Source organism: Clarias gariepinus, chromosome 24 (assembly GCF_024256425.1).
Source record: "Clarias gariepinus isolate MV-2021 ecotype Netherlands chromosome 24, CGAR_prim_01v2, whole genome shotgun sequence".
Taxonomy (NCBI): Eukaryota; Metazoa; Chordata; class Actinopteri; order Siluriformes; family Clariidae; genus Clarias; species Clarias gariepinus.
This window is the reverse complement of record NC_071123.1, coordinates 25,395,831-25,407,365: the sequence shown is the minus strand read 5'-3', so window position 1 is coordinate 25,407,365 and position 11,535 is coordinate 25,395,831. Positions and strand designations below refer to the sequence as shown.

Sequence of the window (11,535 nt, the reverse complement as noted above, 5' to 3'; positions counted from 1 at the left end):
GGGTTGCAAATGTGGACCTGTTTGGAACCCTTGCTTATAGAATTCTGTATACAAACTTAAGGAACATTAAACGTTTCTATTTGTACTTAGAGTTCAGCTCCAAAAAATTGTCCCACATTTTATAAGAACTCGTCCCGAGTTGTTCTTCATTTAAATGTTAGACATTAGACAAGGAGCAAACGGAGAACCGTTACAGTTTTGTACTTTTGTGTAGGTGATACAGTTTTGTACTTTTGTGTAGCTGCTGTAAAGAAATAAGAACAACCTCACGACTCCGACAAGAACCTGTTTCGTGTTTACAATTCTGCAGGGAAAAAGAAGACCAGAGCACTTAATTATTAGAGTCGTTTTGTTCTGTGATTTAACAGCCAGGGAGAAAAAAGATTTTTTTAAAAGGATTATCTTTTTTACTGTAGAAAGCAGAACCAATCCTGAGATGTTTCTGTTCAATCTGTGTTTAATGAGCAACCAGAGCACCAAAGAACCCAAGAGCACCTCGAATTCCGCTATTTTTGTGGAGAGTAAACACACCACCTGGGGCAGAAGATTTCCAGGGAGCTGCTTCGTCAAAATCATCCATCATGAGAAAAACTGGAATCAAGATGCTTTTCTATTTGTAGCGTACAGTGCATGATGTTTGCAAAGTGAGCTAGCAGTACTAGTATATGCCTCAACAGAAGGTGTCGGACATAAAGCATACATGAGAACATAAAATAAGATCATGTTGAGGTTACAGTAAATGTTTGCAGGGAGGAGCTGGAGACGTGAGAATGGACTGGTTTGAGGAATCTCTCAATATAATTGATAAACAATCACCTGTCGCTTTGTTGTTGCCAAGGCAGTAGTAGAACTTTAACCCAAAGCCAACGGTTTGGGTCAGAACCAACTAATCCAGTGCTAATCTTAGGCTGCTAATTAGTTCTTCTCTATCAACTATTAAGACAAAATAGTGTTTCATCTGAGTCAAACTGCAGCCGATGTGACCTTGACGCCTTAATAAACCGGCCATGCGTATCTTCTCAGCAAGACAGCAGGATGGTTATGGTACATCCCAGAGTCCCCTAAATGTATTTTCCATTGACAACCTGTGGGAGTCCTGTTCGCTCAGTGGTAGAAGTTCTGGGCTACTGATCCAAAGGTGGTGATGAGAAGAACTGCCGCTGCTCTACTGGACTCCTGAACAAGACCTTCAACGTCCTCTGCTTCAGCTCCTCTGGTCCTCACATCTAAAGGAACGAGTTTTACAGAACTGGCTGAGTGCCTGTCTTTTCTTCTTCCGAATGTGGTGAAGACTGTTGGCTCGACTTCACTGAAACATTTCAGCAAACAGGAGGATTTGTTCATTTTTCTTTTTAATGACTTTCCCTTGTTTGGTTGCTTGGGGGAAGAAAAAAAAATCCAAAGTTTTTGCCATTAACCCCTTTAAAGCAACTGTTAATCTATAGACTCTTAAGGTTCTCGTTATCAAGAGCTTGTTTTTTAGGCCCCAGGGTTCAGGATAAGCTTCAGTGTTGATATTATTCTCACACATAATGCGCCTCGATTCACATGTTTTACAGCAAACCACAAAAAATGTTGATAAGGAAAACAAGGGAGTTGTAAAATTAGCTGCAAAGTGTTTTACGTTCCGCACTCGTACCCCTCGACATTCTTATTAGCAGCTAATAACCCAGAATGGACGAGCTAAATCACTGAGACGCGGAGAGTGCGATAAAAATAGCATAAAACTAAATCATCCAGCAAAGAGAATGACTCTGCATCCTATAGGCTGCATCTAAAGCAGTGAACATAAACTTCTGGGAATAAATTTACATTAGCATCCAGTTGGTGCGCTATACATACGGCAGACCAAGTGTTCGCAGGTTAAACGAGTGAAAAACAGGCCGTTAATTCTCTATATCATAACAAAACAACCTGCTAGACAGGCAACAAAGCTAACTGGAGCAGAGCGTTAAAACCCCATCATCAGGCGGTTTATAAAGACTATAAACTTCATAAAACATCACTCATCGCTACTAAAGCTGAGTTCAGGCCTTTATCTTTGCTTCGTTTAGCAAATCAGTACTACGCCTGTGAGCCTTAAAGGAACAGTACAAAAACATGCGTGGCAAATGTAGCCGATTAGCCAGAACGTGTTTGGACTAGAGCTAGGAGCTAGTTGCTAGAGTAGTAGTGGTATATAAAATTTCTGTTTAACCTGCTGCAGTGTCAGCTAGCATACGAGATTAACCAGCATGTAGGATCAGCAAGCATATGAAATCAGCTAGCATACAGAAACAGCCAACATGCAGGATCAGTAAGCATACAGGAACAGCCAACATACAGGATCAGTAAGCATACAGGATCAGTAAGCATACAGGAACAGCCAACATACAGGATCAGTAAGCATACAGGATCAGTAAGCATACAGGAACAGCCAACATACAGGATCAGTAAGCATACAGGATCAGTAAGCATACAGGAACAGCCAACATACAGGATCAGTAAGCATACAGGAACAGCCAACATCCTCAGCTAGCACACAAAATTAGCAAGCATACAGGATCAGTGCACATACACAGTTGGCTATTACAGTATAGAGGATCAAGCAGCATACATGATTAGCAAATATACACCTAGCTTACAGGATCAGAAAGCATACGGCAATAGCTAGCATAGTGGATTAGCGAGTGTACAGGATAAGCTAGCATTTTGCAGCCTCACAATCTTCAGCTCAGCTTCCAGATGCTGCTCCACTTTGACATTTTCATTTTTAAGTTTTTAAGCAAGTCAAAGTAAAGCTAATTCTGGCTGCCAGCTTGAGAAGCAGGCAGGTAACTGTGCTGAGTCATGCTACTAACAAGACCAGGGTTTGGATATTTCAAGCTGAAATGTTTATGGAGCAAACTTCAGAAATGACACAGATTCATACATGAGAATAAAGAAAAAAATATATATTTTTTTTTTTTTTGTTAACTTTAAAGATGCTCCCAATGAGAGCATGTAATAGTTATAAAAATGCTAGCAATGCCTGCGACCCCTTTAGAAACTCTCAGTGTGGTGTCTTACAGTACTTACGGTATGTTATTTATCCTGAAATTAGTTATCACATCTTCATATGAGCTACGTTAAAATTGCCTAAGAAAAATACCTCATGATATTTAGCCATAAAATATCTATTAATAAAACCATGCTTTCATCATGCTGTAGCTAGCTAACAATGCTAACTGAAAACATTTCACACTGGGAAACATATTTTAATTAGCTAGCAAGCTTAATATCCATATAGTACATATTATACTGTATGTCTCAGTGGCTGTTTACACGTATAAAATTACTATGCTAGCTATAGTGTATGCTAATCTCATAAACTAACCACCAATAACTAGCCACTAAGATAGCATGTATAATTTAGCTCTTTAATATTATTCAGGTATCTGAATCTGGGTTATTTTTTTTTATTTTTGGGTCATACCTTTGGAAAAAAATATATTTTTTAATTAGTGACGTGAAAAAAAAACAACACAAAAGAAAATGCTTTTATTTTTTAAATATTTATTTAAAAAAATTATATTTGAAATTTCATATTTAAAAAAATCAAGAACAGACTCACAATTTCCTACAGTTTTATATTTAAAAAAAAGGTCTTACCTAAAATTACAATTTTATGCAACCAAAATAAAAATGCTAATGTCTAGCACAATTAAACAACTTATCAACTTTTATCACCTAACTAACCTGCTACAGGTAGCTATTTATATTCAGGAGCTAGCAATTCCTTATAGAGATGTTAGCTAGATACTTTTTTCTGGTTGTGCTAACTTACTCCACTTGAAACCAGTATTTATAATTTTAGCTAGCTAGCTCACGTGTTAGCATGATAGCTGATTTTAATGAACATTTTATTTTTTACATTTCAGTAAGGTGGTCAATTAAACTTAACGCCAATGTGAGCTAAAACATTTTTTCTACGATTTTTTTCCGTACAGTAGCAATGTGTTCACTGATGGTCTGTAATGGTGGTTCGAATGGAATGTGTAAACAATCTAATGGTTTTAAAGATGGCCAGGAAAGCCTTGACTGAAATGTACAGGAATCTGATGGAAACCATTAAGATCCATTATATGAGGATTCTTTTTGTAATTCAATATCAGCCCATCTGCAATAGGGTGGCACCCTATCCAGGGTGTGCCCTGCCTCATGCCCTAAGCCTCCTCGGATGGGCTCCAGGTCCCAGCGACCCTGAATACAGGATCAAGCGGTATAGAAGATATGAATATCATCCCATGCTAATCAAAAAAAGCTACAACAGAATTTCTAAAATAGCAGCAGATTTGGACACAAAGTGACGTCAGTACAAAAAATAATAATAAAAACACATAATAAAAATAAAATATTACAATTCTTTTCACCTAAATTCACAACAAAAAAAAAAAACATAAAATTAAAAATCCTGCAAAAAATGTGTAAAATTCAGCTAGAATGTGCTAGCGGTTTCTAAAGTTAACCTATGTTAGCGCAATGTTGATCACCAACACCATTAGCCCTTTTAAAAGACGTAAATCACTTGCACAGGTGACTTTAGAAACACCACAGCGACCATGTTAGCTAGAAAAATGATGATTGTCCGTGTTTAGAACTGCAGTTAGCAGCGTGTAGTGTTTATCCAGCAGCTAACTCACACATTTAGCAATAGCATACAAATAGCAAAGCACATTATAGCCATGCTAGTGAAGATGATAGCTTGATAGCATGATCAATGGATTTTGGTGCTGGAGTTAGCATAATTAGCCACTTTAACATTCATTATTAGCTGTGTTAGCAGTATTAGCTGTAGCCTCAGCTCCTGGTTGTTGCTCCTGCTCTGAAAGTTTGGGGAGGAAATGCTCTCCTGAAATCGAAGCACAGCGACAGCATTAAAACTGACACTTTTCAATTTCAATATTATAATTACATATTTATAATAATATTATAAATAATATTGTTTAATAAACTCACCTTGTAAAGATCTGTCCATGCTTACTGTTACGTCACAAATCTAAAAACACAAAGAAAAAAAAGATATATTTGGTTTTATTTTAATATGTAATTAATAACCAAAACTAAAATAAAATTGATGTATTTTATTTACCAGCACCCCGTTCTCTCCATGTAATATCTCCCTCTCGGTGCACTCCACTGGGCCGTGCCCCGCCCACCACAACCCGCCACCACGAGACCCCGTAGCCTGGGTGATGACCCCGCAGGAAGTACTGTCGCTGAAGAGGGCGCTGTTTCCCACAGGAAGTGAGGCAGGAACGAACTCTGAGGCACAGTGATGAAGCGCACGTCACATCGCAGTAACATAATTATCACAACACTATTTTAATTTCAGAAAGAAACGTCACACAAATAATTAACATAAATGATTTAATTATGTAAACACGCCACTATCATTCCTTCCCAATGTATAGGTTGCCATGACAACAGGCTGTAAAGTTTGGGTTTTCTTAATAAGACAGTGTATTCAGTCACGTTTATTGCTCTGACAGTGATCACACACACACACACACACACACACACACTCACCCAAACAACCTTCTTCTGCTTCCTGGGTCATGCTGTACTCCGTCGCTACGGAAACGGAGGCAGCCACAATGTCACGGTGACTGCGGGGTGATAAACAGCCTGAGAAAGATACACACGAGTGTGTGTGAGAGAAAGAAACTGTATGTGTGTGTGTGTGTGTGTGTGTGTAATCCTATGTCCATATGTATGATTGTATACTTAAATGTTTCTATATGGTGTAGTGTGTGTGTGTGTGTGTGTGTGTGCGTGTACGCGTGTCACCTTTAAAATTTTTCCGTAGTGCATTAAACCCTCTGTACGTCATAACCATAATGATCAATAAAACGGCTGCCATGGCAACGGCCGTTACACAGGCAGTCGTCATCGCGGCAACATTGAGGGGCGGGGCTTCGGAACTCCATGCTTTAACAGTGGTGCGTTCAGTTTCTGTTAAACACACACACACACACACAGGTGTATAATTTACCGATAAATTGAGAGAGAGAGTGTGCATGTGTGTGTCTATGAGAGAAAGTGAGGAAGAGAAAAGCGTGTGTGTGTGTGTGTGTGTGTGTGTGTGTGGAGGGGCTAATAGGGACAGAATGTGTAATTAGATTTAATAGAGTATGGCCCTGATCCCTGTGTTATAATTAGTGTGTGTGTGTGTGTGTGTGTGTGTGCGTGTGTGTGTGTCATTTACCACACTGTGTGTGTCTGTTGGAACCACAAGGCAAACACTCCAGATCCTGCAGTCCGTCCAACCGCCTCTTACTGTAGAACCTATAGAGATTAACCAATCAAAATGCTGGGATATGCTGCAAACTTGCAATATTGTGTATGTGTGTGTGTGTGTGTGTGTGTGTGTGTGTGTGTGTGTGTGTGTGTATACCCAGGCAGACAGTCTCCACAAACGGCGTTATGTATGCGTGTACAAGGGCTGACTTCCTGTCTGTTAAGGCGGAGGCAGTTCTGACACATCCTGCACAAGTGTGAGCCCCAGTCCCCCTTAAACCAGCGCCGATCACACACTCCACACACACTGGCTCCGCCCATGCCGTACCCACACTCCTGCACACACACACAGGTGAACTGAGTGAATTAATGTCAATTGTTAAAAGCGCCATAAAAATAAAATTTAATTGAGTCATTTTTATTGTCAAATTGTCAGTCATTTCTGTTTAAAGCCCCACCCCCTTGTTTGATGGACAACTAAGCTCCTCCCACCATCCCCAGAGAATATGCCCATCTGTTAGAGCTTCTGATTAAGTCATACCCCAGGTTTTAGATTTTTAAGCCCCATGATCCTGCTTCCCTTGTTTCTTTTTCTCCTGCCTTTTTATTGTCCTTCTCTCCATCTGTCCCCCGTCCATTCTCTCACCTGTTTCAGTTCCTGTCCCGGGGGACAGTGTGGACACCTCCGACATTCACCATGGAGCAAGAACTCGTCTTCTGCACAATCCATCTGAAGTGAGAGAGACAACACTTTCATTTCACATCAGTCACTACGGTGAACGAGTCGATGCTGAAAGAGTCGCTACGGTGAACGAGTCGATCTTTTAAAGAGTCGCTAAGGTGAACGAGTCGATCTTTTGAAGAGTCACTAAGGTGAACGAGTCGATCTTTTTAAGAGTCACTAAGGTGAACGAGTCGATGCTGAAAGAGTCACTAAGGTGAACGAGTCGATCTTTTAAAGAGTCGCTAAGGTGAACAAGTCGATCTTTTAAAGAGTCGCTAAGGTGAACGAGTCGATCTTTTAAAGAGTCACTAAGGTGAACGAGTCGATCTTTTGAAGAGTCACTAAGGTGAACGAGTCGATCTTTTTAAGAGTCACTAAGGTGAACGAGTCGATGCTGAAAGAGTCACTAAGGTGAACAAGTCGATCTTTTGAAGAGTCGCTAAGGTAAACGAGTTGATCTTTTAAAGAGTCGCTAAGGTAAACGAGTCGATCTTTTAAAGAGTCGCTAAGGTAAACGAGTTGATGCTGAAAGTGTCACTAAGGTGAACGGGTAGATCCTTTTAAAAGAGTCACTAGAGTGAACAAGTCGATGCTGAAAGAGTTGCAAAGGTGAATGAGTCGATTTTTTCAAAAGAGTCGCTAGGGTGAATGAGTTGAGGCTGAAAGAGTCGCTAAGGTGAACAAGACAATTTAAAAGATCGACTCGTTCACTAAGGTGAACGAGTCGATCTTTTAAAGAGTCGCTAAGGTGAAAGAGTCACTAAGGTAAATGAGACGATCCTTTCAAAAGAGTCGCTAAGGTAAACGAGTCAATCTTTTTAAAAGAGTCGCTAAGGTAAACGAGTTGATCCTTTCAAAAGAGTCACTAAGGTAAACGAGTCGATCCTTTTAAAAGAGTCGCTAAGGTAAACAAGTCGATGCTGAAAGAGTCACTAAGGTGAACAGGTCAATCCTTTTAAAAGAGTCGCTAAGGTGAACAATTCGATGCTGGAAGAGTCGCTAAGGTGAACGAGTCGATGCTAAAAGAGTCGCAACGGTGAACAAATCGATGCTGAAAGAGTCGCTAAAGTGAATGAGTCAATTTTTTTTAAAAGAGTCGCTAGGGTAAATGAGTCGATGCTGAAAGAGTCGCTAAGGTGAACGAGTCAATGCTGAAAGAGTCGCTAAGGTGAACAAGACGATCCTTTCAAAAGAGTCGTTAAGGTGATGCTGAAAGAGTCGCTAAAGTGAATGAGTCAATTTTTTTAAAAAGAGTCGCTAGGGTGAATGAGTCGATGCTGAAAGTCGCTAGGGTGAATGAGTCGATGCTGAAAGAGTCGCTAAGGTGAATGAGTAGATTTTTTCAATAGAGTCGCTAAGGTGAACGAGTCGATGCTGAAAGAGTCGCTAAGGTGAACAAGACGATCCTTTCAAAAGAGTCGTTAAGGTGAATGAGTCGATGATAAAAGAGTTGCTAAGGTGACGGAGTCGATGCTGGAAGAGTCACTAAGATGAACTAAGAGTTGATGCTGAAAGAGTCACTAAGGTGAACGAGTCGATCCTTTTAAAAGTCAATAAGGTAAGCGAGTCGTTGCTGAAAGAGTTGCTAAGGTAAATGAGCTTATTTTTTCAAAAGAGTCGCTAAGATGAACTAAGTCGATGCTGAGAGACTCGCTAAGGTGAACAATTCGATCCTTTCAAAAGGGTCGCTAAGGTGAACGAGCTGATGCTGAAATAGTTGCTAAGGTAAACGAATCGATGCTGAAAGAGTTCCTAAGATAAACGAGTCAATCCTTTAAAAAGAGTCACTTACATGAACGAATTGATCCTTTTAAAAGAGTCACTGAGGCTACGTTTACACTGTCAGGTAAATGTGAGCCAATTCCGATTTTTCGCTCATATGTGACACATATCCGATATGTTCTATGTCTGTGTAAACAGAAAAAAAAAACGCATGCATTTCGAGATCGGTTTCAGGCCTCCTTCATATGTGGAAATAAATCAGATATAAATCAGATATAAATCAGACATGTGCTAATGTGATTGTCGTGTAAACAGACAGATCGGATTTCCTGAGTCATTGCGTTCTGTACGTCATTAAAACTGCGACTTCTTCGCGGTTTAATTGACGTAATGGTATTCCCCGGTGGAAGCGCGTGTGGAATTATAACATTGCAGGTGACATGGAAAAGGAAAAGCATCCAGACCCCCCCCCACCGTCCCCCCTTTTTTAATGCTTATTTGGGCTAAATAACATTAGGAAATCAGTATATGGTAAATGAAGCATATGTACAGGCTGCAATTATGCCGTTTTTTTCTTCTCCTCCGTTTTAAAACCATGGTGACGTTTCGCGAACTTTGCATATATCGTAGAGCGTCAAGCATACTTCACCTTCGTCTATCTTGGCTAGTGTGTAGTGCAAGAACTTCCCTTTAAGTATGCGCGATGTTTCAGATGGTATGGCGAGTGTAAACACGTGTATCGGATATGGATCATAGTTGAAAAAACGTGTAAACAGACGGTCAAAAAAATCTGATATAGGCAACAAATCAGAATTGGGCATCGAGACCTGCAGTGTAAACGTAGCCTAAGGTAAACGAGTCGATGCTGAAAGAGTCACTAAGGTGAACGAGTTGATGCTGAAAGAGTCACTAAGGTGAACGAGTCGATCTTTTCAAAAGACTTATTTTCAGTCACAAAGATAAATGAGTTGTTACTTTCAAGTAAACAATGTGTCACTGTGATGAGTGAGTCTAGAAAGTGAAGGAGTCGATACTTTTAAAAGAGTCGCTAAATTGACTCTATGACACTTTGACACTGTGATAAAAGAATCTCGAAGATAAAATGAATCAATACTTTTGACCGAGTCAATAAACAGAATAAGTAACAATTGTAAGTGAATCAAAGTGAATTATTTGATACTTTTGATAGTCACTAAGGTGAACAAGTCACTACATTTAAACAAAGTCTAAAAGGTAAACAGGTTGATACTTCAAAAGCGTCACTAAAGTGAACGTGTCAGATATTTTGAACGAGTCTATAAGGTGAATTTTAGAGTCACTAAATTAAACAAATGGATCCTTGTTTTTGTACAGTAGGAGGCAACAAACTACAAACATATGAAAGGTTGTAAAGGGTGAACCCTGGAACCCTTAGAGGACATCTGAAGAACCTGTGAAGGCTCTAGGTGTGTTCTAACCGGGGAAGTGGAGATTGACCTGTATGTCTCTGTATGATACTGTACAGTACATTCAGTGTGTTCGGAGGTTCTTTAAAGGTTCTCTGCATAAGTACTCGAAGGGTTCTAGCTCTTTCAGGAAGAGAACCACTCTGATCTGGACTCACTCTCGGCTCTCCACTCATAACTCTAATGTTTACGAGCCCAGATGTTCAGTAAGAGTCAAGATGTCTGGATTCAAGTTCTTCATTTATTTTTCCTTCGTAGAATATCACACACACACACATACACACACACACACACACAGACTAATAAACCAGCTTGATGTTCTCTCTCTCTCTCAGACTCTTCATTCATAAAACAACGCACACACACACACACACTGTGTGCTCCTGATGTTAAAGTGAAACGCACATCACACTTATAGCTGATGTTAGGGTGATGTTGCCATGGTAACGTGCGAATATAATGCACGTGTGCAGTTTACTCAGAACAATAAGGACATTCTAATTGCAAAAGGTATGAATAATAATAATAATAATAATAATCAGCTGAGCTCGTGCTGCATGCTCTGTGTGTGTGTGTGTGTGTCGGTGCACTAACCTCCTCTCAGCTCTCTCGGTTAAATCCTCGCGCTCGGGTTCTCACGCTGCTGCTCGGTCTCCGGTACGAGTGTGTGAATGCGTGTGTGTGTGTGTGTGTGTGTGTGTGTGCGCGCGCGCGCTGATTACCGGGCATGTCCTGGCATGTCACTCTGCTCCACGCGCACTTTAATCCCGGCGCTCGCGCATCGCAGATTTCTCCATATTTCAAAAGTAATTGTTACTTTGTTACAATTAGTGTTAGTGTGTGTGCGCGCGCGTTATTAATGTTAATCATGACGCGGACACGTGTGTTTATGTGACAGACAGACAGTTTGTTCTGGTGCTGGATCGGGGTTGCCAGATCCGAATAAATCCCGCTCTAGTCCTCCAGCTGTAACCCGTCACTTACACATTTATATTTCACTAATTTATTATAAACCTACCGGTGTTTAACATCTGCCTTTTTATTAATATTAGACACTTTACTTAAACTACCATCAATATAATTGCTAATCCATATATACATTTTTACTTCCCTTAGACAGAATTAAATGTGCATAAGTTCCATAATTTCCTGTTCTATAACAATTATTTTCTGCTATTATTATTATTATTATTATTATTATTTCCAGAGACCCTCTGCTCATTTACATTTAGGTATTTGGCAGACTCTCTTATACAAAGTGCTTTGAAGTTTCCACCATTGGAGAGATCCGTACACTGGGTCACTAACTGTACTGTAGGTCCTTTAGACAGGGGGAGAATCGATCCAGTTCTGAATGCTGATTATTTTGTATGCTGATTCACGTAT

General features: G+C 40.0%; 1 protein-coding gene across 1 annotated transcript; it reads right to left on the bottom strand.

Annotated features, from left to right (window-relative positions):
* Positions 1–3,605: 3,605 nt before the first annotated feature.
* Positions 3,606–10,845, bottom strand: eda2r (ectodysplasin A2 receptor). Its single transcript, XM_053485821.1, has 9 exons — positions 10,744–10,845; positions 6,905–6,988; positions 6,416–6,594; positions 6,227–6,306; positions 5,809–5,973; positions 5,548–5,646; positions 5,111–5,283; positions 4,978–5,017; positions 3,606–4,870 (listed from the first exon to the last, which is right to left on the bottom strand). The coding sequence occupies exons 2-9, from the start codon at positions 6,986–6,988 to the stop codon at positions 4,776–4,778; spliced, it is 915 nt and encodes a 304-aa protein (XP_053341796.1). The 5' UTR covers positions 10,744–10,845; the 3' UTR covers positions 3,606–4,775.
* Between the last annotated feature and the right edge of the window lie 690 nt (positions 10,846–11,535).

Excerpts from the sequence above, each read along its gene's own strand:
- eda2r (XM_053485821.1), bottom strand. The coding sequence starts at position 6,988 with ATGGATTGTGCAGAAGACGAGTTCTTGCTCCATGGTGAATGTCGGAGG. Across the intron at positions 6,307-6,415 it reads TGTGGAGACTGTCTGCCTGG|GTTCTACAGTAAGAGGCGGT; the intron begins GTATACACACAC and ends TAATCTCTATAG. Across the intron at positions 5,284-5,547 it reads AGCAGAAGAAGGTTGTTTGG|AGTTCGTTCCTGCCTCACTT; the intron begins GTGAGTGTGTGT and ends ACTGTGCCTCAG.